Source organism: Pongo pygmaeus, chromosome 20, assembly GCF_028885625.2.
Source record: "Pongo pygmaeus isolate AG05252 chromosome 20, NHGRI_mPonPyg2-v2.0_pri, whole genome shotgun sequence".
In the NCBI taxonomy this organism is placed as follows: Eukaryota; Metazoa; Chordata; class Mammalia; order Primates; family Hominidae; genus Pongo; species Pongo pygmaeus.
In genome coordinates this window covers 11398027-11425410 of record NC_072393.2, presented here as the reverse complement: position 1 = coordinate 11425410, position 27384 = coordinate 11398027, and the positions used below count along the sequence as shown (strand labels likewise).

The 27384-nt window shown below is 50.6% G+C and overlaps 2 protein-coding genes across 18 annotated transcripts in view; both read left to right on the top strand.

The window, feature by feature from the left end:
* KANK2 (KN motif and ankyrin repeat domains 2) overlaps window positions 1-8629 on the top strand; it is a 33742-nt gene extending 25113 nt beyond the window's left edge. For 11 of the 16 annotated variants that reach the window (XM_063657832.1, XM_054463962.2, XM_063657828.1 and 8 more), the window contains 3 exons: window positions 2662-2862; window positions 2944-3033; window positions 6316-8629. In XM_063657832.1, the coding sequence (XP_063513902.1) occupies window positions 2662-2862; window positions 2944-3033; window positions 6316-6369 (345 nt within the window). In that variant the 3' untranslated portion in view covers window positions 6370-8629. The remainder of the gene's footprint in view (window positions 1-2661; window positions 2863-2943; window positions 3034-6315) is intronic. The other 5 variants (XM_054463969.2, XM_054463968.2, XM_054463967.2 and 2 more) reach the window with 1 other exon arrangement.
* Window positions 8630-17054: 8425 nt separating this feature from the next.
* On the top strand, window positions 17055-27174 carry SPC24 (SPC24 component of NDC80 kinetochore complex). 2 transcript variants are annotated; one of them, XM_063657434.1, is made up of 5 exons: window positions 17055-17307; window positions 23603-23861; window positions 24838-24942; window positions 25057-25133; window positions 25664-27174. In XM_063657434.1, the coding sequence occupies exons 1-5, from the start codon at window positions 17148-17150 to the stop codon at window positions 25768-25770; spliced, it is 708 nt and encodes a 235-aa protein (XP_063513504.1). In that variant the 5' UTR covers window positions 17055-17147; the 3' UTR covers window positions 25771-27174. The 2 variants fall into 2 exon arrangements, with proteins under 2 accessions (XP_063513504.1, XP_054319928.1); XM_054463953.2 differs by having other exon boundaries at window positions 17101-17307; window positions 23717-23861.
* Window positions 27175-27384: the final 210 nt, after the last annotated feature.

Here is a 27384-nt window from a genome sequence, read left to right as displayed (position 1 = left end):
CTGAGTGACAGGCCCAAACCCAGGTGGTCTAGCTCAGAGCCCTGCTCTTCATGGCCAGGCTGTCTCTGACACAGGAGCTTCTTGTGGAAACTGGAAGGAGTGGAGGATATGGGGGTCCTTATCTTTCTTAATATGACCCCATCCCACATCCTGCTGGACAGTTCATTGAGCAGCAGCTGGCTTCCCTGGGCTGAAAACTGGGGACTCAAATGGCGAACAAGCAGGCATGGTCTCCTGAAGCTCACTAGCCCGTGCTTCAATTCAAGCCATAAGCATTTCAGGGAGCACCAGGACTCGAGCCAGTTTGGACTCAGGGCTACAGGAAACCACCAGGGGAGTTTAGGCAGGGAAGTGGCGTGGCCTGATTCCTGGTTTGAGCACTCCCTTCGGCTGTGTGTTGGGAAGCAGAAACAGGTACTGTGGAGGTGACTGGGGCTTACGAATAGGTGTCTGGGCAAAAGAGCAGGGAAACCAGGACCCACTGAGGACAGTGAGGAGGAGAGGGATCGCCAATAGTCTGAAGATAGCAAAGGAACAAAACGGAGCTGTGACGGGCCGTAACAGGCATGACCCTGCTTTATCTTTATTGATTTAATTTTGTTTTAATTTCCAAGAAATTTTTTTAGTGGCTTCATTTTCAAAAAATTAAGGCCAGGCACCATGGCTCATGCCTATAATCCCAGCACTGTGGGAGGCCGAGGTGGGCGGATCACCTGAGGTCAGGAGTTCAAGACCAGCCTGACCAACATGGTGAAATCCTGTCTTTACTAAAAAATTAAAAAATTAGCTGGGCGTGGTGGCACGTGCCTGTAATCCCAGCCACTCGGGAGGCTGAGGCAGGAGAATCGCTTAAACCTGGGAGGTGGAAGTTGCAGTGAGCTGAGATCGTACCACTGTACTCCAGCCTGGGCTACAGAGTAAGACTCTGTCTCAAAAAAAAAAAAAAATTGGCCGGGTGCAGTGGCTCATGCCTGTAATCCTAGCACTTTGGGAGTCCAAAGTGGGCAGATCATGAGGTCAGTAGTTCGAGACCAGCCTAACCAACATGGTGAAACCCCATCTCTACTAAAAAAATATATAAAAATTAGCTGGGCATGGTGGCATGTGCCTGTAATCCCAGCTACTCAAGGCAGGAGAATTGCTTGAACCCAGGAGGCGGAGGTTGCAGTGAGCCGAGATCGTGCCACTGCACTCCAGCCTGGGTGACAGAGGGAGACTCCGTCTCAAAAAAAAAAAATTAAGGTGAGGCTCACCAAGGTGGCTCATGCCTGTAACCCCAGCACTTTGGGAGAACAAAGTGGGATAAATTGCTTGAGGTCAGGAGTTCCAGACCAGCCTGGGGAACCTAGAGACACCCCCGCACCCCCACCTCCTCTCTATTAAAAAAAAAAAAAGAAGGTGAAGTTCACAAAACATAAGATTAACTCCTTTATTTCTAACTTTTTATTTTATTTTATTTCTATTTTTTATTTTTTGAGACAGGGTCTCACTTTGTCACCCAGGCTGGAGTGCAGTGGTGCAATCACAGCTCACTGCAGCCTTGACCTCCCATGCTCAAACAGTCCTCCCACCTCAGGGACTGCAAGCGTGTGGCACCATGCCCAGCGAATTGTTTTTTTAGAGTCGGGGTTTTGCCAAGTTGTCCAGGCTGTATTTTATTTATTTTATTTTTTACTAGAGACATGGTCTCGCTATGTTGCCCAGGCTGATCTCTAACTCCTGGCGTCAAGCAGTCCTCCCACCTCGGCCTCCCAAAGTGCCAGGATTACAGGTGTAAGCCACAGTGCCCAGAATTAACCCTTTTAGGCTGGGCACGGTGGCTCACGCCTGTAAACCTAGGCGGGCGGATCACGAGGTGAAGAGATTGAGACCATCCTGGCCAACATGGTGAAACTCCATCTCTACTAAAAATACAAAAATTAGCTGGGCATAGTGGCACACGCCTGTAATCTCAGCTACTCAGGAGGCTGAGGCAGGAGAGTTGCTTGAACCCAGGAGGTGGAGGTTGCAGTGAGCCGAGATTGCACCACTGCACTCCGGCCTGGCAACAGAGCTAGACGCCATCTCCAAAAAAATAATTAACCCTTTTAAAGTGAACAATTAGCCTGGGCAACATGGCAAAACCCTATCTATACAAAAAATACAAAAATTAGCCAGGCATTGTGGTGCATGCCTGTAGTCTCAGCTACTCGGGAGGCTGAGGTGGGAGGATCACCTGAGCCTGGGGAGGTTGAGGCTGCAGTGAGCTGCGATCGTGCCACTGCACGCCAACCTGGGTAACAGAGCAAGACCCTGTCTCTAAAATAAAGCAAAACAAAACCAAAAGCACTACTGGCATGAAATACATTCACCCTGTTGTGCAACCAACACCTCCGTCTAGTTCCAGGACATTCTCTTCACCCCCAAAGGAAACCTGTATCCATCCTCATTTCCTCCGCCCCCGCTTCTCCCAGCCTCTGGCAACCACTCGTCTGCTTTCTGTCTCTGTTGATTTATTACTGCCCTGGTAGCGGGAGGGTTGTCTGAGATTCAGGAGGAGATCAGCAAGTTGAGGGTACATTTCACCATCAGAGTATGTGGGAGCTACAGCAGGTTCTAGACCAGGGGGTGTCCTGCCCTGGGGCCTGCATGAGCCATAATCCTGTTCCTTGCCCTCCCCAGGCAGGACAGACGGCCCTGATGCTGGCAGTCAGCCACGGGCGGGTGGACGTTGTCAAAGCCCTGCTGGCCTGTGAGGCAGACGTCAACGTGCAAGATGATGACGGCTCCACGGCCCTCATGTGCGCCTGTGAGCACGGCCACAAGGAGATCGCGGGGCTGCTGCTGGCCGTGCCCAGCTGTGACATCTCACTCACAGATCGCGTGAGTCTCCAACCAGGTGCACCCCGGGGAGGGCGGGAGCACAGCATGGGGACGTCATTCATAGCACCGGATACTCTGCAGGATGGGAGCACAGCTCTGATGGTGGCCTTGGACGCAGGGCAGAGTGAGATTGCGTCCATGCTATATTCCCGCATGAACATCAAGTGCTCGGTGAGTCTCAATCCGGCCGGGTAGGCACGGGATGGGTGGGTCTCTGAAAGGAGAGAGATTTGTTGTTTTTGTCTTTGAGGCAGAGTCTCACTCTGTCGCCCAGGCTGGAGTACAGTGGCACGATCTGGGCTCATTGCAACCTCCGCCTCCCGGCTTCAAGCAATCCTGCTGCCTCAGCCTCCTGAGTAGCTGGGATTACAGGCGTGCACCACCACGCCCAGCTAATTTTTGTATTTTTAGTAGAGACGGGGTTTCACCGTGTTGGTCAGGCTGGTCTCAAACTCCTGACCTCATGATCCACCTGCCTTAGCCTCCCAAAGTGCTGGGATTACAGGTATGAGCCACCATGCCCGGTGTTGTTTTTGTTTGAGACTGGGTCTTACTCTGTCACCAAGGCTGGAGTGCGGTGGCACAATTAAAGCTCACTGCAGACTCCACTTCCTGGGCTCAGGTGATCCTTTCAGCTCAGCCTCCTGAGTAGCTGGGACTATAGGTGCACACCACCACACCTGGCTGAGTTTTTTTTGTTTTGTTTTTTGAGACAAAGTCTTGCTGTATCACCCAGGCTGGAGTACAGTGGCGCAATCTTGGCTCACTGTAACCTGTATCTCCCAGGTTCAAGCAATTCTCCTGCCTCCAGTTTCCAGAGTAGCTGGGATTACAGGTACACACCACCATGCCTGGCTAATTTTTGTATTTTTAGTAGAGATGGGATTTCACTGTGTTAGCCAGGCTGGTCTTGAACTCCTGAGCTCAAGTGATCTGCCCGCCTCTGCCTCCCAAAGTGCTGGGATTACAGGCGTGAGCCACTGCACCCGGACATTTTTTAATATTTTTTGTAGAGACTAGGTCTCACTATATTGCCCAGGCTGGTCTTGAATACCTGAGCTTAAGCCATGCTTCCTCCTCGGCCTCTGAAAGCGCTGGGATTACAGGGGTAATCCCTGTGCCCGGCCAGAGGAGACGGATGTTTATGAAGAGCTGATTGTGCATGGGGTTCATGCTAAGGAGAAAGTCACAATATGGTCAGCTGCTTGCTGAACCTTCGTAGTGCCCCAGTGAGGAGATTAGTCACAGAGAGGCTGCATGGTCATGGTTGGCATAACAGTATTCACGCCTGGGTCTGTCTGGTTCCAAATGCGTGTCTTAGTCACCATTCACTCATTTGAAAAATATTTATTAAGCGCCTGCTGCATGTTAGGCCCAGTTCTAGGTCATCCCCAGTGGTCACGGCACTGATCAAAACAGAAAACAGTATCCACCCTTATGGAGTGGGCATTCTGGTAAGAGACACAATCAGGCTGGGCACGGTGGCTCACATCTGTAATCCCAGCACCTTGGGGGTCCGAGGTGGAAGGATTGCTTGAACCCAAGAGTTCAAGACCAGCCTGGGCAACATAGGGAGATCCTGTCTCCCCCAAAAATACAAAAATGACTAGGCGTGTTGGTGCATGCCTGTACTCCCAGCTACTCAGGAGGCTGAGGCAGGAGGATCACCTGAACCCAGGAAGTTGAGGCTGCAGTGAGCCGTGGTTGCATCACTACATGGTGACAGAGTGCCACCTTGTCTGGAAAAAAACAAAAAGAAAGAGGCCAGGCGTGGTGGCTCATGCCTGTAATCCCAGCACTTTGGGAGGCCAAGGTGGGCAGATGATTTGGGGTAAGGGGTTCAAGATCAGCCTGGCCAACATGGTGAAACTCCATCTGTACTAAAAAAACAAAATATTAGCCGGGTGTGGTGGCGCATGCCTTCAATCTCAGCTATTCTGGAGGCTGAGGCGGGAGAATCACTTGAACCCAGGAGGTAGAGGTTGCAGTGAGCCAGAGATCATGCCATTGTGCAACAAGAGCAAAACTCTGTCTCAAAAAAAAGAAAAAACAAGGGACGTGGGATGGCAAGTGATGGGGAAGCTATTGGAGTCCCTCAGAGAATAGATGACATTTGAGTCAACACCTGGAGAAGTTAGGGAGTGAATCACGTGGTCTTCCGGGCAGAGCAGGAACAGGTAGTGCAAAGGCCCTGAGGCAGGGCCTCAGGGAGCATTCAGACCAGACTCAGTGGTTCACGCCTGTAATCCCAGCCTTTTGGGATGCCACGGCGGGCAGATCACCTGAGGTCAGGAGTTCGAGACCAGCCTGGCCAACATGGTGAAACCCTGTCTCTACTAAAAATACAAAAATTAGCTGGGTGTAGTGGTGGGCACCTGTAATCCCAGCTACTCGGGAGGCTGAGGCATGAGAATTGCTTGAACCTGGGAGGCAGAGGTTGCAGTGAGCTGAGATCGCGCCACTGCACTCCAGCCTGGGTGACAGAGTGAGATTCCGTCTCAAAAAAAAAAAAAAATTAGCTGGGCGTGGTGGTGCATGCCTATAGTCCCAGCTACTCAGGAGGCTAAGGCAGGAGGATTGCTTGAGCCCAGATGGTCAAGGCTGCTGTGAGCTATGATTGGACCACTATACTCCAGCCTGGCGACAGAGCAAGACCCTGTCTTTAAGCAAAAAAAAAAAAAAAAAAAAAAATCTAGGCTGGGCACGGTGGCTCACGCCTGTAATCTCAACACTTTGGGAGGCCAAGATGGGCGGATCACCTGAGATCAGGAGTTTGAGACCAGCCTGACCAACATGCAGAAACCCCATCTCTACTAAAAATGCAAAATTAGCCGGGCGTGGTGGCGCCTGCCTGTAATCACAGCTACTAAGGAGGCTGAGGCAGGAGAATCACTTGAACCCAGGAGGCAGAGGTTGCAGTGAGCTGAGATCATGCCATTGCACTCCAGCCTAGGCAACAAGAGTGAAACTCTGTCTCAAAGAAAAAAAAAGAAAAGAAAAAAAAAAAAAAAGCCAAAGTCTTCTCCAAAGCCCACCAGGCCCTGCACAACCAGCCTCACCTTCCCCACTACTGTTTCTCTCCCCCTCCAGCCACACTGGCCTTATTGCCACACCCCCTCTGCGCTTACTCCAGGGCCTTTGCACGTGCTGTTTCCGCTGCCTGGAATGCCCTTACCTGCTCACTGGCCCCTTGATACCGTTCACAGTCAGCTGAGACCTCACCCTCCCTGACCAGCCACTGTCCACCTTCATTCCTTTGCATCCCTCACGCCCGGTGAACATCCTCGGCCACAGTCATGAGTTTGCTTCCCCCGCAGATCGCCACCTCCTTGGGGCCAGGGGCCACACCTCCCTCCTGCTTACCCATCATATCTACCAGGCCAGCCACCACGTTGGCGCCTCGGGGGATTGGAAAGGATCCCAAACAAAAAGAATTCTGCTTCTCTGTTTCAGTTTGCCCCAATGTCAGATGACGAGAGCCCTACATCATCCTCGGCAGAAGAGTAGCCGTGAGGGAGGCAGGGGCCAGCCAGACCGGGAGCAAACCGTCCCTTGTCCCGTCTCCTCCCTGTTCCCGTTCCTCCTTGGCCCACCCCACTCACACTCCCCAAGGCCCACAGCTCAAAGGCAAGCGAGCTCTCCCTCTGCTTCCCTGGGGGAGCCCCGACGGCCACAGGACTCCAGCTCCAAGCGGGTTTTATTGGCTCCCTGGTTCAAAGTGGCCACAGCGCAGACCAAAGCAAAATTCTTGTATACATTGGCGCCAGGGCTGATGCTGGGGTGTGGGTTTTATGAAGAACATTGAGAACAGTCAGCTGGTAATTATGGATGGAGGAAGAGAGAGAGGAAAAAAATATTGTATTTTTGAATGGTTGTTGCAGGAGGGGGTGGGAATCTTAGGTTTTGTTGCCAGATTTGAAAGTCACTGGAACTTGCATATTTTCATTTTAATCCTAAGTGTTATTACGCACCAGTTGGGGTTCACCCTTCATCCCTCACATTTAATTGTCTGATATAGAATAGTGTTATGTCCACTGCCCCGCTAGACGGCTTTCTTAGGGGAATTTTCTTCTGGTTGTTTCACAAGATAGATTCTGTCCTTGTCACCCGGGACAGAAAACTCAGTCTTTTCACCCTCATTCAAATGAAGGGACTCAGGACAGGCTCTGTGACTTACAGGGAGCCAATCAATTCACAGTGAGAAATTACCGGCCGGGCGTGGTGACTCACATCTGTAATCCCAGCACTTTGGGAGGGCAAGGCAAGAGCTTGAGCTTGAGCCTAGACGTTAAAGACCAGCCTGGGCAACACAGCAAGACCCATCTCTACAAGAAATGTTAAAATTAGCCAGGCGTGGTGGTGTGTGCCTGTAGTCCCAGCTACTTGGGAGGCTGAGCCCTGGAGGTCGAGGCTGCAGTGAGCTATGATCACACCATTGCACTGCAGCCTGGGCAACACGGCGAGACCCAGTCTCAAGAAAAAAAAAAAAAAGAGAGACAAATTACCCAGAAACCCCGCCCTTCCCCACATGGAGGCCTTGGCAAATGTTAATTTTCCTAGAAAATCCCTCAGACCTGAAGACGCAGGAAAAGAATCTGGCTCTCAGGGTGGCTTCTGCGTCCCCCCGCCAGGCCCCAGACTATGGTCACAGGGCTGTCCTGTCCCTCCCCAGGACTCCAGAATTTCTCTCCTCAAAGGAAAGAAAACAGGGCATGCGCTTGTTGGCAAAACGCAGGGCCAGCTCCCAAAAACCCCATGTGTGTACGATTAAAAGTTGGCCGTCCCCAGGCCTCCCAGCGCAAACTTAAAGAGACAGGGCTTTGCTGAAAACCAAACATGGGCCAGCTGGGCTTTTTAACAACCTAGAGACTTTCCGGAGCTGCGTGGAACAGAGCCTGCGGGAAACGGGGCTTGCCAGAGACACTCACAGTTTCCTTCGTGGCCTGTTTTGGTCCCCTAAGAATCTCCACATCATTTTCTTTCTTGTGCCTTTTACTTGGTGAGCAACAGAAAGGGAAGGGTTCCAAGCCTCTAAAAATGTGCCTTGTGATCAGGAGTGCGCTCCAAACCAAATAGGCGCGCTGCCCTTTCGAGGCCAGTGAGCTCAGCCTCCAAGGCTTTAAAAGCCACATTTCAGCAAGAGAAAGCGCCGAGAGCTCGCAGGTTCATTAAAGAAGGCAAAGCACTGGTTTCTCTCCTTAGAAAAGTAGGTTTCTTGGCTTGATGTAGACTGGCTTGCTTTGATTTTTTATTGAAGGGAATGTACGTAAAACAAAATAGGGCTTGGCTGGTCAAAGGAGACAAGCAGGATGCATGGATGATGGATGGATGGATGGATAGATAGATGGTGTTTGCATGTAAATTGCAGAGAAAACAAAACCAAAGCTGATTGGAAACAATTAATTGTGGGTGTCTGAGGAGGAAGGCCGCAGCTTTGAGAAGCAGTACAAGAGTTCTGTGCCTGTGTGTCCAGCCCTGGAGCCAGCCAGTGCATTTATTTTAAGCTTTTAGAAGCAACTCCTTGGTCCAGGAATGCGTGACCCCTGAGATGGGTCCACGCATCTCTCTACACTTCCTTCTCTCCGTGGGATACCGGACTCGTGCCTCTGCTCCGATTCTCTTCTCACGCATATCCATGAGCTTTAATTTCACTTTCTGATCACGGTACGTCCATAAAGCCAGTATTACACTTAAATGAAGTATTCCTTTTTGTAATCGTTTTTTTTTAGAAGGTAAACAAATTTAATAAAGCTACCAATAATGTTGATGATTCTGTGTCTTTTCTTTTTTCACTGTGCTCCCTTTTAAGCTTTAAGATAGATATCTTTCCTTTTTTTTTTCTTTTTTCTTTTTTTCGGAGTTTTGCTTCTTGTCACCCAGGCTGGAGTGCAGTGGCGCGATCTGGGCTCACTGCAACCTCTGCCTCCTGGATTCAAGCGATTCTACTGCCTCAATTCTCCCAAGTAGCTGGGACTATGGGCGCCCGCCACCGCACTCGGCTAATTTTGTATTTTTGGTAGAGACGGGGGTTTCACCGTGTTGGTCAGACTGGTCTCAAACTCCTGACCTCAGATGATCCACCCGCCTCAGCCTTCCAAGGTGCTGGGATTACAGGCGTGAGCCACCACTTTTTGTTGTTTTTGGAGAGAGAGTCTCACTCTGTCTCCCAGGTTGGAGTGCAGTGGTGCGAATCATAGCTCACTGCAGTCTCTACCTCCAGGGCTCAAGCAATCCTCCCACCTCAACCTCCCTACTAGCTGGGACCACAGGCTGCGCCACCACCCCTGACTTTTTGTTGTTGTTGTTGAGACGGAGTCTCTCTCTGTCTCCCAGGCTGGAGTGCAGTGGTGCGATCTAGGCTCACTGAAACCTCCACCTCCTGGACTTAAGCAATTCTCCTGCCTCAGCCTCCCGAGTAGCTTGGATTAGAGGCACCCACCACCACACCCAGCTAATTTTTGTATTTTTAGTAGAGACGGGTTTTCACCATGTTGGTCAGGCCAGTCTTGAACTCCTGACCTCAAGTGATCCGCCCGCCTCGACTTCCCAAAGTGCTGGGATTACAGGCGTGAGCCACTGCGCCTGGACTAATTTTTAAATTTTTTGTAGAAATGGGGTTTTGCTATGTTGCCCAAGCCAGTCTCGAACTTCCAGTCTCCAGCCACTCTCCCACCTCAGCCTCCCAAAGTGCTGGGATTACACACATGAGCTGCTGCAAATCTCTTTTTCAAAATGGACTTATTTTGGAGAGTGTTCAAAGCTACAGAACAGTTGCAAGAATATCACAGTAAACACCTTCATGCTCTGTCCTAGACTAGCACCCAACAATAGTGTAGCCACTAGTTACATGTGGCTATTTTCATTTAAAGGTAAATGAGGCTGGGCACGGTGGCTCATGCCCGTAATCCCAGCACTTTGGAAGGCTGAGGCAGGTGGATCACCTGAGATCAGGAATTCAAGACCAGCCTGGGCAACATTGTGAAACCCTGTCTCTACTAAAAATACAAAAAAATTAGCTGGGCATGGTAGCGGGCATCTGTAGTCCCAGCTACTTGGGAGGCTGAGGCAGGAGAATCACTTGAACCCAGGAGGCGGGGGTTTCAGAGAGCTGAGATTGCCCCACTGCACTCCAGCCTGGGTGACAGAGCAAGCCTCCATCTATAAATGAATGAATGAATTATAACTAGCAGGCTTGGTGGCTTGTGCCTGTAGTCCCAACTACTCAGGAGGCTGAGGTGGGTGGGAGGATCACTCAAGGCCAGGAGTTCGAGGCGAGGCTGCAGTGAGCTATGATTGTCCCACTGCACTCCAGCCTTGGTGACAGAGTGAGACCTTGTTTCTAAAAAAACAAAAAAAAATCTCAAGTAAATGAATTATGCCTGGCGCAGTGACTCACGCCTATAATCCCAACACTTTGAGAGGCTGAGGCAGGTGGATCATTTATGTTTGAGACCAGCCTGGCCAACATGGTGAAACCACATCTCTACTAAAAATACAAAAAAATTAGCTGGGCATGGTGGTGCATGCCTGTAATCCCAGCTACTGGGGAGGCTGAGGCATGAGAATCACTTGAACTTGGGAGACGGAGGTTGCAGTGAGCCAAGACTGCAGCACCTGCAGGCTGGGCAGACTCACCCCAGCCTGGGCAACAGAGTGAGGCTCCAACTCAAAAATAATAAAGTCAATGAATTATAATTAGTTCTCAATAGCTTTACATGGTTGGTGGCTATTGTATTGACTTGCAGAGATACTGAATATTGCCATCATACAAAGTTTTTGAACACCTGCTGTGAACACCTCAGGAAAAAAAAATCAATCTTTTTCTTTCTTTTCTTTCTTTTTTTTTTTTGAGACAGGGTCTCACTCTGTTGCCCACCAGGGTAGAGTGCAGTGGTGCAATCAGAGCTCACTGCAGCCTCAACCTCCAGGGCTCAAGCAATCTTCCCACCTCAGCCTCCAGAGTGGCTGGGACTACAAGTGTGTGCCACCATGCCTGGCTAATTTTTTAAATTTTTTTGTATAGATGGCGTCTCTCTATGTTGCCCAGGCTGGCCTCAAACTTCTGGGCTCAAGCGATCTCCCCACCTCAGCCTCCCAATGTGCTGGGATTGCAGGCATGAACTACTATGCCTGGCCTAAAAAATGGCTCTTTAGTGACTTTTGTGTTCTAATGCCAAATAATTTACAGTGATTTATTATACAAGTCAAAATTCAGCCGGGCACAGTGGCTCACCCCTGTAATCCCAGAACTTTGGGAGGTCAAGTTGGGCATCACCTGAGGTCAGAAGTTTGAGACAAGCCTGACCAACATGGTGAAACCCCGCCTCTACTAAAAATACAAAAATTAGCCAGGCGCGGTTGCACACGCCTGTAATTCCAGCTACTCAGGAGGCTGAGGCATAAGAATCGCTTGAACCTGGGAGGCACAGGTTGCAGTGAGCTGAGATTGTGCCACTGCGCTCCAGCCTGGGCAACAGGGAGACTCCGTCTCAAAAAAAAAAGTCAAAATTCGAGCCAGGTGTGGTGGTTCACACCTGTAATCCCAGCACTTTGGGAGGCCAAGGCGGGTGGATCACCTGAGGTCAGGAGTTCGATACCAGCCTGACCAACATGGTGAAACCCTGTCTCCGGCCGGGCACAGTGGCTCATGCCTGTAGTCCCAGCACTTTGGGAGGTCGAGGCGGGCAGATCATGAGGTCAAGAGATCGAGACTGTCCTGGCCAACATGGTGAAACCTCATCTCTACTAATAAATACAAAAAATTAGCTGGGCATGGTGGCATGTGTCTGTAGTCCCAGCTACTCGGGAAGCTGAGGCAGGAGAATGGCGTGAACCCAGGAGGCGGAGCTTGCAGTGAGCCGATATCGCGCCACTGCACTCCAGCCTGGGCGACAGAGTGAGACTCCATCTCAAAAAACAAAAAAAAGGCTGGGCGCGGTGGCTCACGCCTGTAATCCCAGCACTTTGGGAGGCCAAAACGGGCAGATCACGAGGTCAGGAGATCGAGATCATCCTGGCTAACACGGTGAAACCCTGTCTCTACTAAAAAAAATACAAAAAATTAGCCGGGCATAGTGGTGGGCACCTGTAGTCCCAGCTACTTGGGAGGCTGAGGCAGGAAAATGGCATGAACCCGGGAGGCAGAGCTTGCAGTGAGCCGAGATCGCGCCACTGCACTCCAGTCTGGGCGACAGAGTGAGACTCCGTCTCAAAAAAAAAAAAGAAAAGAAAAGAAAAGAAACCCTGTCTCTACTACGAACACAAAATTAGCCGGATGTGCTGGCACACCCCTGTAATCCCAGCTACTCAGGAGGCTGAGGCAGGAGAATTGCTTGAACCTGGAAGGCGGAGGTTGTGGTGAGCTGAGATCACACCATTGCACTCCAGCCTGGGCAACGAAAGAAACTCCATCTCAAAAAAAAAAAATTCAAAATTCAAACAATACAGCAGTGTTTAGTCCTTGCAGGGTGCCATAATCCCACTTGGTAGGAATACCATTGTCAACAGTTTGGAGCATCTCCTACCAAATATTTTTCTAATATGTTTGGTCTTAATTTTTTTTACAGTTCTTTTTTCTTGAGGTATAAAATGAATATATTTTGTGCACAAATGGTGCACAAAAGGGTATAGTTCCTTCCATAGCTTTTTTGCAAACGGCACCCCCAAGTCACTGGCACCAGAACTGGAAAAGGAATATCATTGGCCCCAGCAGCCCACGGGCCCCTCCCCTCAGATTTCCCAGCGGTAATCATATCTCCTGACTTCTCATTTCCTCTGTTTATCTGCTAGGCTGTTCAGTCAGGAGATAACAGAAGGTTTTTGGAAGACCCAGAAATGTTATGCTGAGGAGTGTATTTCTAGGCAGAAGATCCATTACTCATGTCAATTTCCTCTGGCTTTGTGAGCCAAGACAGGTTCTTAGGAAATAAACTTTCTCACAAAGCAATTGCCAGGACCATTTGTCATTATCTTTATTTCTCTTGTTCAGCTCACCCTTAAGACCGATTCCCTCCATCACACAGTTTCTTGCTTTGCTTTTTTTTTTTTAGTATATTTTTAATTTTAATTGTGGTAAAATATACATGACATAAAATGTACCACTTTAACCATTTTAAAGTGCAGAGTTCAACGGCATTAAGCACATTCACACTGTTGTGCAACCATCACCACCATCCATCTCCAGAACTTTCTCAGTTTGCAAAACTGAAACTCTGTCCCCATGAAACACTCACTCCCCATACCCCTCCCCAGCCCCTGGGACCCACCATTGTACGTTCTGTTTTTATGAATCTGACGACTCTAGGGACCTCCTATAAGTGGAATCACACAGTGTTTGTCTTTTTGTATCTGGCTTATTTCACTGAACATGTCTTCATCCACCTCGTGGCATGTGTCAGAATTTCCTTTCTTTTTTTGCGGGGTGGGGACAGAGTTTCGCTCTTGTCGCCCAGGCTGGAGTGCAGTGGCACCATCTCATCTCACTGCAACCTCCGCCTCCCGGGTTCAAGTGATTCTCCTGCCTCAGCCTCCCACGTAGCAGGGATTACAAGTGCGCACCATCATGCCTGGCCAATTTTTGTATTTTTAGTAGAGACGGGGTTTTGCCATGTTGGCCAGGCTGGTCTTGAACTCCTGACCTCAGGCGATCTGCCTGCCTCAGCCTACCAGAGTGCTGGGATTACAGGCGTGAGCCACTGGACCTGGTCAGAATTTTCTTCCTTTTTGTTTTTGAGACAGAGTATCACTCTGTCGCCAGGCTGGAGTGCAGCGGCGCCATCTCGACTCATTGCAACTTCCGCCTCCCAGGTTCAAGCAATTCTCCTGCCTCAGCCTCCAAAGTAGCTGGGACTACAGGCATGTGCCACCAGGCCCAGCTAATTTTTGTATTTTTAGTACAGACGGGGTTTCACCATGTTGGCCAGGATGGTCTCAATCTCTTGACCTCGTGATCCACCCGCCTCGGCCTCCCAAAGTGTCGGGATTACAGGCGTGAGCCACCGCGCCTGGCCTCCTTCCTTTTTAAGGCTGAATAATCTTCTGTCCTATGGGCCAGACATGGTAGACACGGTGACTCACACCTGTAATCCCAGCATTTTGGGAGGCTGAGGCAAGAGGATCATTTGAGCCCAGGAGTTGGAGACCAGCCTAGGCAATACAATGAGAACCCTGTCTCTAGGAAAAAAAAAAAAATTAGATGGGTGTAGTGGCATGTGCCTGTAGTCCCAGCTACTTGAGAGGCTAAAGCTGGAGGATTGCTTGAGCCCAGGAGGTCGAGTGAGCCATGATTGCGTCTCTGCACTTCAGCCTGGCAGAGAGAGAGAGATCCTGTCTCAAAAAAAAAAAAAAAAGAAAAAGAGAAAAAATATTGTGGCCAGGCATGGTGGTCCAAAAAAAAAAAAAGTGCGTTGTACAGATAAACCAAAAAAAAAAAAAAAAATTGCGTTGTAGACATGAACCACGTTTTATTACTTCTTCTATCTAAGGACACTTGTGCTCTTTCCACCCTTTCGCTATAATGGCTGCTATGAATATGGACTTGCAAATATCTGTTCTACGACCTGCTTTCTTTCTTTTTTTTGAGACGGAGTTTCCCTTTTGTTGCCCAGGCTGGAGTGCAATGGCGCAATCTCGGCTCACCGCAACCTCCGCCTCCCAGGTTCAAGCTATTCTCCTGCCTCAGCCTCCCTAGTAGCTGGGATTACAGGCATGCGCCACCACGCCTGGCTAATTTTGTATTTTTAGTTGAGATGGGGTTTCTCCATGTTGGTCAGGCTGGTCTCAAACTCCTGACCTCAGGTGATCCGCCCGCCCCGGCCTCCCAAAGTGCTGGGATTACAGGCATGAGCCACTGCACCCGGCCCAACAACCTGCTTTCAATTTTTTTGGGGATATACCCAGAGGAATTGCTGATATGGTAATACTATTTTTAATTTTTTGAGGAACTGCCATACTGTTTCCCGCAGCAGCTGCACCATTTTACATTCTCAGCAAGGGTACACAGCATTCCAATTTCTCTATATCTTGGTCAACACTTGTTATTTTCCAGGTTGCTTGGCTGGTTGGTTGGTTTTGGACAGTAGCCATCCTAATGGCTGTGAAGCGGTTCTCGCTTTGCTTTTTTGGAAGGGAGGTGGGCGGATGGCATTTTTCCACAGGAGCCTTTAGATCTATCAGGCTCGAGTTGCACAATCTTGCCTGGCTTATCTCTGGGACACCTCCTGGCAGCTAATAAGAAAGGGCTATCTTTAGCCACTATGGCTTACAAAGGTTAGGAACCTGCCAAGGTCACAGGTAAGCTGCGGCGTCAGAAAGTGAACCTGAAGTCTTATCCCCTCTTGATTTCACTCTGCCTAATTGTTATTCACTGCCTTTAGGCACAAAGAAGGTGAGGTCTATGCCAACATTACACAGCTGGTTCAAGAAGCCATGCTCTCAGGCACCAAAGGGTGACACACACCTGCAGTCCCGGCTACTTGGAAGGTTGAAATGAAAGGATCACCTGAGCCACTGCACTTCAGCCTGGGGGACAGAACAAGACCCCGTCTCAAAAAAAAAAAAGAAGGAAGAAAAGAAGGCCGGGCACAGTGGCTCATGCCTGTAATCCCAGCACTTTGGGAGGCCGAGGCAGGTGGATCACCTGAGGTTGGGAGTTCAAGACCAGCCTGACCAACATTGAGAAACCCTGTCTCTACTAAAAATACAAAATTAGCTGGGCGTGGTGACGCATGCCTGTAATCCCAGCTACTCGGGAGGCTGAGGCAGGAGAATCACTTGAACCTGGGACGTGGAGGTTGCAGTGAGCTGAGATCGCACCATTGCACTCCAGCCTGGGCAACAACAGCGAAACTCTGTCTCAAGAGAAAAAAAAAAAAAAGAAAAAAAAAAATCATAGGAAAGCAATGAGATGTTCTTTAGGTGGTAGCACACATAAAAATGATGCCAGGCCAGGCGCGGTGGCTCACGCCTATAATCCCAGCACTTTGGGAACCTGAGGCAGGCAGATCACGAGGTCAGGAGTTCAAGACCAACCTGGCCAACATAGTGAAACCCCGTCTCTACTAAAAATACAAAAAATTAGCCGGGCGCGGTGGCGGGCACCTGTAATCCCAGCTACTCGGGAGGCTGATGCAGGAGAATGCCTTGAAGGAAGCAGAGGTTGTAGTGAGCTGAGATCATGCCATTGCACTCCAGCCTGGGCAACAGAGTGAGACTCCGTCTTAAAAAAAAAAAGAAAGAAAGAGAGAAAGAAAAAAAAGATGCCATCTTAACATCTTAACTGTTTCTTGCAGAAATACTAGTGCCTAGCATGGAACCAGCACCTTAGAGTCAGCACTGATCTTTTCTTTTTGTTTTGAGACAGGCTAGTCTCAAACTCCAGGGCTCAAGCGATCCTCCTGTCTTAGCCTTCCAAAGAGCTCAGACTTACAGGCGTGAGCCACTGCACCCAGCTACATGCTAGGATTCTATGTATGTTTCATTAAACAACGATATAGCACCTACTGAATAGCAGACACTATCACGCCAGGCTGGGCTCGGTGGCTCACGCCTGTAATCCCAGCACTTTGGGAGGCGGAGGCAGGAGGATTGCTGGAGGCCAGGAGGTCGAAGATGCAATGAGCTATGATTGTGCCACTGCACTTCAGCCTGGGTGACAGAGCAATACCTTGTCTCTAAAAAAAAAGTAATAAGAAGAATGATCACGCCAACGCTGACATAGGCACTAGTATGACCCTCATTTTACTAAGGAGGAAAGTACCGCACAGAGAGGTGAAGTCTGTCCAGGGTAACACAGCTAGTAAGTGGCAACGCTGGGATTCGAACCCAGTAAATCTGGCTGCAGACGCCATTTTGCTATGCAGCCTCTCATAGAATCTACTTATTCTCTATGCTTATTGTGTATCCCACGCACACACTGTAGGATGTAAGTTCCAGGAGAAGCTGCTCGCTGCTTTGCCGTTAGAACCCCGCCCTGCACAGAGCAGGCGCTCGACCTATGGAGAAATAAACAGCCGCTTTCTCTCCCGCGCAGGCGCATCGGGAAGGCTAACGGAGCCTCCCCCTTCCTGCGCCGATTGGTCATCGCCGATGACTGACGGAGGAGTGGTCGCAGGCGCACCAGGCCGGACCAAAGGCGGCTTACCCCATTCTAAGACCCTGTTCCCTATGTCTATTGGCCATTGCTTATGACTGACGTATCAAAAAAATCCAATGGAAAGCAAGCTCTTCGGGAAGAGGGCGGGCCCCGCGGGCAGTCAAATTTGCGCGGGTTGGGGCCTGGCGTAGTCATGGCCGCCTTCCGCGACATAGAGGAGGTGAGCCAGGGGCTGCTTAGCCTGCTGGGCGCCAACCGCGCGGAGGCGCAGCAGCGAAGGCTGCTGGGGCGCCACGAGCAGGTGGTGGAGCGGCTGCTGGAAACGCAAGACGGTGCCGAGAAGCAGCTGCGAGGTGAGGGTCGGAGCGTGGGCGCGGGCCCACGGGGGACGGGGCCCGGGTGCTGGGAGGGGGCGACCAGGCCGACCTCAAAACCCCTTCTCTCCTGGACTCTCCCATCTCCTGCCCTATCCCCCCTGGGACGGCCCCCTCTGAGCCTTGGTTTCGCCGTCTGAGAAATCGGCTTTATGACAGCAACCATCCCCCACCCCCCAGGGGTTTAGTGGTAAATATAGGAGCCTGGAGGGGTTGGCCCCTTCTGAGCTCTCCGTGAGCAGGAGCTGGCGGTCTCAGGGTTTGAATTGGGGCTCAGGAGTCAAAGCTCCGGGTTTGAATCCTAGCACCCATCCCCATGTCCGCTGTGAGACTTGAGGTGAGTTTCTTAACTTCTCTGTGCCTCAGCTTCCTTCCCTGTCAAATGGTTGTGACAATAGCCCATCCCTTCTTCCTGAAGGCATTCAGATTTTTTATGGAGCATCTGCTGCTGCCACGCCCTGGGCTCACCGCAACCTCCACCTCCCGGGTTCAAGCTATTCTCCTGCCTCAGCCTCCTGAGTAGCTGGGATTACAGGCGCTTGCCACCACACCTGGCTAATTTTTGTATTTTTGGTAGAGACGGGGTTTCACCACGTTGGCCAGACTGGTCTCAAACTCCTGACCTCAGGTAATCTGTCTGCCTCGGTCTCCCAAAGTACTGGGACTGCAGACCGGAGCCACTGTGCCCGGCCCATCTTCACTATTTTTAACTGCACAGATCCGTGGCGTTAAGCACATTCACACTGCTGTGCAACCATCCTCACCATCATCCATCTCCAGAACTTTCTCATCTTTCCAAACTGAAGCTCTGTCCCCATGAAACACTCACTCCCCATCCCCTTCTCAGACCCTGGCACCCACCAGGGTTCTACTTTGTGTCTCAAATTTGACTCCTCTAGGAACCTCACAGAGGAATTGTACAATATCTACCCTTCATAGTGGAATCATACAATATCTCCCCTTTTGTGTCTGGCTTATTTCATGGAGCATAACGTCCTCCAGGTTCATCCATGTCATAGCCTGTGTCAGAATTTCCTTTCATTTTGTGTACTTACTGTGAGACGGAGCCTCACTCCATTACCCCGGCTTGAATGCAGTGGTGTGATCTTGGCTCACTGCAACCTCTGCCTCCCAGACTTAAGTGATCCTCCCACCTCAGCCTCCCAAGTAGCTGAGAACACACTTATGTGCCACCATGCCTGGCTAATTTTTGTATTTTTAGTAGAGATGGAGTTTCACCATGTTGGCTAGGCTGGTCTTAAACTCCCAGCCTCAAGTGATTGCCCGCCTCGGCCTCCCAAAGTGCTGGGATGACAGGGGTTAGCCACTACGCCTGGCCAGAATTTCCTTCCATTTTAAAGCTGAGTCATATTCCATGATATAGAAGGATGGACCACATTGTGTTTATTCATTCATCCATCCATGGGCACTTGGGTTGTATCCACCTTTTGGCTGTGTTGAATAACACTGCTATGAACACAGGTGCCCAAATATCTCTTCAATACTGTATTTTTATTTCCTTGAGATGGAGTCTCTGTCACCCAGGCTGGATTGCAGTGGCGCGATCTTGGCCCACTGCAAGCTCCGTCTCCTGGGTTCACGCCATTCTCCTGCCTCAGCCTCCTGAGTAGCTGGGACTACAGGTGCCCGCCACCACGCCCGGCTAATTTTTTTGTATTTTTTTTAGTAGAGACGGGGTTTCACCGTGTTAGCCAGGATGGTCTCGATCTCCTGACCTCATGATCCACACGTCTTGGCCTCCCAAAGTGTTGGGATTACAGGCATGAGCCACTGCGCCCGGCCATATTTTCTTCTTTTCTTTTTTTTTTTCCCGAGACAGTCTTACGCTGTCGCTCACGCTGGAGTACAGTGGCGTGATCTCTGCTCACTCTGATCACTGCGACCTATGCCTCCCTGGTTCAAGCAATTCTCCTGCCTCAGCCCGCCAAGTAGCTGGGATTACAGGCATGTGCCAACACGCCCAGCTAATTTTTGTATTCTTAGTAAAGATGGGGTTTCACCATGTTGGCCAGGCTGGTCTCAAACTCTTGACCTCGTGATCCGCCCACCTCGGTCTCCCAAAGTGCTGGGTATATAGGCATGAGCCACCGCACCCAGCCCAAGACTCTATTTTCTTTTTTTTATTTTTTTGAGACAGAGTCTCGCTCTGTTACCCAGGCTGGAGTGCAGTGGCGCGATCTTGGCTCACTGCGAGCTCCGCCTCCCGGGTTCACACCATTCTCCTGCCTCAGCCTCCTGAGTAGCTGGGACTACAGGCACCCGCCACCACGCCCGGCTAATTTTTTTTTTGGTAGAGACAGGGTTTCACCGTGTTAGCCAGGATGGTCTCCATCTTCTGACCTCGTGATCCACCCACCCTGACCTCCCAAAGTGCTGGGATTACAGGCGTGAGCCACCGGGCCCGGCTAAGACTCTATTTTCAATTCTTTTTTGTATTCAGCCAGAAGCAGATCAAATGGTAATTCAAAGTTTGATTTCTGAAGAACCGCCATACAGTTCTTCCTGACAGCTGCAGTGCCAGGGGTTTCGGATGCCTTATACAGTCACATTTTATGAAGAGGCCTGGGCTGAGCCTTGATTGGCCTATGGAGCCAGTCCACGGGGTGGCTCAGCAACGGTGTTCCTGGCAGCATGGATTGCAAATGCAAAGGTCAGGAGGTGAGAATGAACTTGGCAAGCAGAAGATGAGCTCAGCAGCCGCCTGACTGCCAGGCCTGGTGAGCGCCCAGGAGGAGTCTGAATATTATCCTGAGTGTGATGTCCCAAGCAGGCTCTTCCCCCCTTCCCTCCTCCTCCTTCCACCCCTCCATTAACTCCCCCTCTGATGGCTTGAGGAGAAAGGTGTGACTCAGCCAGCCTGGCTGTGAGCAGAATGGATGAATCTGGGGCCAAGAAAACTGAGAGTCAGGATCCAGGGATCCTGGGCTTTGGGTCAAACAGATCCAGTTCACGTCCTAGGTTTGGAGCTATGTACCTGTGGGCGAGTCACTGAACTTCTCTGTCTCTGGACCTGTTTTTCATGTCGCAGATGTGGAGCAGAGGAGTTAAAGTACACCCTCAGGCTGGGTGTGGTGGCTCACGCCTGTCATCTCAACATTTTGGGAGGCCGAGGTGGGTGGATCACTTGAGCACAGGAGTTAAAGACCAGCCTGGTCAACATGGTGAAACCCGGTGTCTACTAAAATTACAAAAATTAGCTGGCCGTTGTGGCGCTTGCCTGTAATCCCAGCTACTTGGGAGGCTAAGACAGGAGAATTGCTTGAACCTGGGAGGTGGAGGCTGCAGTGAGCTGAGGTCACACCACTGTATTCCAGCCTGGACAACAAAGCAAGACTGTCTCAAAAAAATAGGTGGCTCGTGCCTGTAATCCCAACACTTTGGGAGGCTGAGGCGAGCAGATCACCTGAGGTCAGGAGTTCAAGACCAGCCTGGCCAACATGGTGAAACCCCGCCTCTACTAAAAATAAGAAAATTAGCCAGGCATGGTGGCGCATGCCTGTAATCCCAGCTACTTGGGAGGCTGAGGCAGAAGAATAGCTTGAACCCAGGAAGCAGAGGTTGCAGTGAGCTAAGATCATGCCACTGCACTCCAGCCTGGGCAACAGAGCAAGACTCTGTCTCAAAAATAATAATAAAATAAAAGTTTAAAAAAAAAAAAAAAAGGCTGGGTGCGGTGGCTCACACCTGTAATCCCAGCACTTTGGGAGGCCAAGGCGGGTGGATCACAAGGTCAGGAGTTCTAGACCAGCCTGGCCAACATGGTGAAACCCCGTCTCCAGTAAAAATATAAAAATTAGCCGGGCATGGTGGTGGGCGCCTGTAATCCCAGCTTACTCAGGAGGCTGAGGCAGGAGAATCACTTGAACCTGGGAGGTGGAGGTTGCAGTGAGCTGAGACCATGCCATTGCACTCCAGCCTGGGTGACAGAGCGAGACTCCATCTTAAAAAAAAAAAAAAAAAAAAAAATTCCCCTCAGTGAGCTGTGTGAGAACATGTCAAGTAGGAGCACCTTATAATGAACAGCCATGGGGTAGAGATTACTACTCAGGGAAGAATTCAAGAAGACTTGGTTGTCCTTCAGGAGGGCGGATAGACAGCAGGTGGGAAGGCTGTGTGAGCCAGCCAGAGCCTCAGCTGTCCTAACAGGAAATCAGCAGGCACCATCTGAACCAGGCCCATCAAGAAATAGCAGCATAAGCAAGTTACTTAGAAATGTGGAGGCCAGTGCCAGAGAAAACAGCCAAAACTTGAAAGTGGCTGCTTCAGAGGGGCGGAGAGGCTTGGAGAAGGGTGTGTGCGTGTGTGTTTATGTTTGCAGAACCATATACATGTCATACTGTGATTAAAAATAACTTAATGTAAGTTTCTAAAACCTAAACATGGGCCCTTTGGGAAGCTTTTTTTTTTTTTCTTTTTTTTTTCTTTTTTTTTTCTTTTTTTTGAGACAGAGTCTCGCTCTGTCGCCCAGGCTGGAGTGCAGCGGCGAGATCTCAGCTCACTGCAAGCTCCGCCTCCTGGGTTCACGCCATTCTCCTGCCTCAGCCTCTCGAGTAGCTGGGACTACAGGCACCCGCCACCACACCCGGCTAATTTTTTGTATCTTTAGTAGAGACGGGGTTTCACCGTGTTAGCCAGGATGGTCTCGATCTACTGACCTCATGATCCGCCTGCCTCGGCCTCCCAAAGTGCTGGGATTACAGGCATGAGCCATCACGCCTGGCCTGGGCATTTAATCTGCATTCTCTGAGTTGGCAGCTTTCTAGAAAGGAACAGTAGCCATCTTTATTTTGTTTTGGTTTGGTTTGGGTTTTTGAGAAAGGGTCTCTCTCTGTCACCCAGGCTGGAGTGCAGTGGCACAGTGACAGTGATTATGGCTCACTGCAGCCTCAACCTCCCTGGTTCAGGTGATCCTCCCATCTCAGTCTCCCAAGTAGGTGGGACTACACGTGCACACCACAATGCCCAGCTAATTTTTTGTATTTTTAGTGGAGATGGGGTTTTGCCACATATCCCAGGGTGGTCTCAAACTCCTGTCCAAGCGATCCTTCTGCCTTGGCCTCTCAAAGTGCTGGGATTCCAGGCATGAGCCACTGTGCCCAGCCACCAGTAGCGTTTTTTTGTTTTTTTTTTTTTTTTCAGATGGAGTCTTGCTCTGTCACCCAGGCTAGAGTGCAATGGCTCGATGTCGGCTCACCGCAACCTCTGCCTCCCAGGTTCAAGCGATTCTCCTGCCTTGGCCTCCCAAGTAGCTGGGATTACAGGCATGTGCCACCACGCCCGGCTAATTTTGTATTTTTAGTAGAGATGGGGTTTCTCCATGTTGGTCAGGCTGGTCTCAAACTCCCGACCTCAGGTGATCTGCCTCGGCCTCCCAAAGTGCTGGGATTACAGGTGTGAGCCACTGCACCTAGCCTTTTTTTTTTTTTGAGATGGAGTTTCCTCAGCCCCCTAGGCTGGAGTGCAGTGGCGCGATCTCGGCTCACTGCAGCCTCCACCTCCTGGGTTCAAGTGATTCTCCTGTCTCAGCCTCCCAAGTAGCTAGGATTACAGGCACCTGCCACCATACCTGGCTAATTTTTTGTGTTTTTAATAATGACGGCGTTGCCATGCGCAGTGGCTCACGCCTGTAATCGCAGCACTTTGGGAAGCTGAGGCGGGTGGATCACGAGGTCAGCAGTTTGAGACCAGCCTGACCAACATGGTGAAACCTCGTCTCTACTAAAAATACAAAACATTAGCTGGGCATCGTGGCAGGCGCCTGTAATCCCAGTGACTTGGGAGGCTGAGGCAAAAGAATCACTTGAAACCAGAAGGCGGAGGTTGCAGTGAGCCGAGATTGCGCCACTGCACTCTAGCCTGGGCAATAAGAGCAAAACTCCGTCTCAAAAAAAAAAGACAGGGTTTTGTTGACCAGGCTGGTCTCGAACTCCTGACCTTAGGTGATCTGCCCACTTCAGCCTCCCAAAGTTCTGGGATTACAGGTGTGAACCACCATGCCCAGCCTAATTGTTTTTAGTTTTGTAGAGATGGGATCTCCCTATGTTGCCCAGGCTTGAACTCTTGGCCTCAAGCGATCCTCCCGCCTCAGGCTCCCAAAGTGCTGGGATTACAGGCATGAGCCACCATGCCTGGCCAACTATTTTGTTATATTTTAGGTGTGTGAAGAAGGATGAGGTTTTATTTTTGGTGTATTTAAATGTGTTTTGGTGAAACAGTAGTTGTACAAGTTGCCAGTAGAACTCTCTGGACACAGGGCTGCAGTCAAGAAGGGGCATGTTTCTTGCCAGTGGAGGCGGCGAACCACCTTCTCTCTGCTTTCCTTGGGGAAGGACAGACCTTAGGGAGCCTGCTTCTCTCCACCCTGCAGAGATCCTCACCATGGAGAAGGAAGTGGCCCAGAGCCTGCTCAACGCGAAGGAGCAGGTACACCAGGGAGGCGTGGAGCTGCAGCAGCTGGAAGCTGGGCTTCAGGAGGCTAGGGAGGAGGACACCCGTCTGAAGGCCAGCCTCCTATATCCTTTTCTGCTAGGGGATCAGCCTTGCTAGAAAACACGCATAGGGCCAGGCGCAGTGGCTCACGCCTGTAATCCCAGCACTTTGAGAAGCCCAGGTGGGAGGATCACTTGAGCCCAGGAGTTGGAGACCAGCGTGGACAACAGAGACCCTGTCTCTATAAAAATAAAAAAATTAGGCCGGTGCAGTGGCTCACGCCTGTAATCCTAGCACTTTGGGAGGCCGAGGTGGGTGGATCACGAGGTCAGGAGATCAAGACCATCCTGGCTAACACAGTGAAACCCCGTCTCTACTAAAAATACAAAAAAAATTAGCCAGGCGTGGTCCCAGCAGAAGAATGGCGTGAGCCCGGGAGGCGGAGCTTGCAGTGAGCCGAGATCATGCCCCTGCACTCCAGCCTGGGCAACAGAATAAGACTCTGTCTCAATCAGTCAATCAATCAATAAGCTGGGCATGGTGGTACATGCCTGTAGTCTCAGCTACTTGGGAGGCTGAGGTGGGAGGATTACTTGGGCCTGGGAGATTGAGGCTGCACTCCAGCATGGGTGACAGAGCAAGAGCCTGTCTCAAAAAAAAAAAAGGAAAGACCAGTTGCAGTGGCTCACATCTATAATCCCAGCACTTTGGGAGGCCGAAGCAGACAGAACACTTGAGGTCAGGAGTTTGAGACCAGCCTGGCCAACATGGTGAAAGCCTGTCTCTACTAAAAATACAACAATTAGCAGGGCGTGGTGGTGTGCGCCTGTAATCCCAGCTACTCGGGAGGCTGCGGCTCCAGAATCACTTCAACCTGGGAGGTGGAGGTTGCAGTGAGCTGAGATCGTGCCACTGCACTCCAGCCCGGGTGACAAAGCAAAACTCTGACTCAAAGAAGAAAGTGTGCGTAGATAGAGCCAAGACCCTGGGCTTCCCAGCTGCAGTCAGCGCAGGGGCAGCCCTCTCTCAAAAGCTGGGGTCCTTAACGACCTGCCCTACTCAGCTCACCAGAGAGCTGGAAGAGCTCAAGGAGATTGAGGCGGATCTGGAGCGACAGGAGAAGGAGGTCGACGAGGACACGACAATCACAATCCCGTCGGCCGTGTAGGTTCTGCCAAAACATGTGCCTGCCTGTGCCTCCTTGTGCAGTCCGGCTCTTGGTTGAAGTTGGTGCTGGGTAACTTTCTTTTTTTTTTTTTTTTTTGTCTTCCTGTACAGGTACGTGGCTCAACTTTACCACCAAGTTAGTAAAATTGAGTGGGATTATGAGTGTGAGCCAGGGATGATCAAAGGCAGTATCCTTTTTGGGGAGCCATTTTAACCCTTGTGCATTGTAGGTGGGGACGTAAAATGGTGCATAGCAAGACCCTGTAAAAATTAGCTGGGTGTGATGGCGTGCATCTGTAGTCCCAGCTACCTGGGAGGCTGAGGTGGGAGGATCACTTGAGGCCAGGAGTTTGAGACCAGCCTGGGTATTAGTGAGACCCCATGTCTATAATAAATATAGTAAAGTATAGCAGGCCAAGCGTGGTGGCTCACGCCTGTAATCCCAGCACTTTGGGAGGCCGAGGCGGGCAGAAGACCTGAGGCCAGGCGTGGTGGCACATGCCTGTAGTCCCAGCTACTCAGGAGGCTGAGGCATGAGAATCGCTTAACCCCAGGAGGCGGAAGTTGCAATGAGCTGAGATCGCACCACTGCACTCCAGCCTGGCCTACAGAATGAGACTTTGTCTCAAAAAAAAAAAAAGTAAAGGCAGTATAGTTTTCCCCGTGGGGCTGTGTGAGGGTCTCTGTGTCCCAGGCTTTCCTTACAGCTGTGCCTCAGTCCATCATGGCCCCAGTGTGGCCCAGCCCATCCACCTGGACAGCACCCAGCTCTCCAGGAAATTCATCAGCGACTACCTCTGGAGCCTGGTGGACACTGAGTGGTAGCCAGGAGCCTCGTGGCTGCGTCTTGCACCCAGCCGGCATCTGCCATGGTTGGGTCCATTTCAAATGAAATGTGTGGACATCGATTTTTTTTTTTTTTTTTTTTTTTTTTGAGACAGAGTTTCACTCTTGGTGCCCAGGCTGGAGTGCAATGGCATGATCTCAGCTCACAGCAACCTCTGCCCCCTGGGTTCAAGTGATTCTCCTGCCTCAGCCTCCCAAGTAGCTGAGATTACAGGCATGTGCCACCACGCCCGGCTAATTTTTTGTATTTAGTAGAGATGGAGTTTCACCATGGTGGTCAGGCTGGTCTTGAACTCCTGACCTCAGGTGATCCACCCGCCCGCCTCGGCCTCCCAAAGTGCTGGGATTACAGGCGTGAGCCACTGCGCCTGGCCTTTTTTTTTTTTTTTTTTTTTTTTTTTTTTGCTGCATTTCTTTTTCTCCTGATTTTGGCCTCAGCTCTTAGAGTGGCCTCAGCTAGGTAACCAACGGGAGTCGACTTATCTATGCCAGGCCTGCAGTTTCACATCTGTGACGGGATGGGACAAATGACACCGTGGTATTTGATGACAGCTCCCAGGTATTTCAAGGTTGGCCCTTACTCATTCAGGGGGTATGTTTGAGTGCCACGGTGTGCCCAGACTCTGCTAGGCACCAGAGAGAAGATATGAGTGACATGGATCTCCTCCCACTGCTGACGGAGGAATCAGCACAGAAGCAGACAACACTCTAGAACCCAGAGAGAGGTCCAGATTGCAACAGGAGCCACACCAGAGTGTGCAGGCTTCATGGAGGACAGAAGCGACTTTTGTGCCAGGACTTAAAAAGATAAGGAGGCCAGGTGTGGTGGCTCATGCCTGCAATCCCAGCACTGCAGGAGGCAGAGGCGGGCAGATCACTTGAGCCCAGGAGTTGGAGACCAGCCTGGGGAACATGGCAAGACCCCATCTCTACAAAAAAATTTAAAAATTTGGCCTGGAGCAGTGGCTCATGCCTGTGATCCTAGCACTTTGGGAGTTAAAACAACACTTCCCAGCCGCCCTTGTAGTTAAGGTCCGGCCAGTGAAATGTACATGGAAGTGTTACGTGACACTTCTAGAAGGATTCTTAAAAGACAAGTACACCCTTTCTTCCCCCTTCCTATTTCCTGGAATGTGGGCGTGATGGCTGGAGCCCTGGCAGTCATACTGCCACGTGTACGGATGACTGCAGTCCCTTAGGGATGACAGGAGCCTGGTTCCCTAATGATGGCAGAGCCAGATATCAGCACAGACTTATTTAAATGGGGGAGAGAAGGGGGAGAACCAATCTCAACTTCTACCTTGTGTAAACTGCTGGTTTTGGGGGTTTTCTATGACAGATACCAAAATAAACCCTAACTGATTGAACATGTACTCCAGTCCAGGGCCAGCCAATCAATGTGTTGTTCATCGTTCTCCCATCCTCGGTGTTTTGGGTACTGCTAAGGAAAGGAGGCGTGCACACCACCTGCCTGCCTGAGGGAGGAGAGAGGGAGGTGGGGTCCCACTGACACAGTTGTCCCCGGATACAGCTTTGCCCTTGGATGTGTTAGTTCCGTGAACTTGGGCTTGGGTTTCATCATGTCCCTTTCCA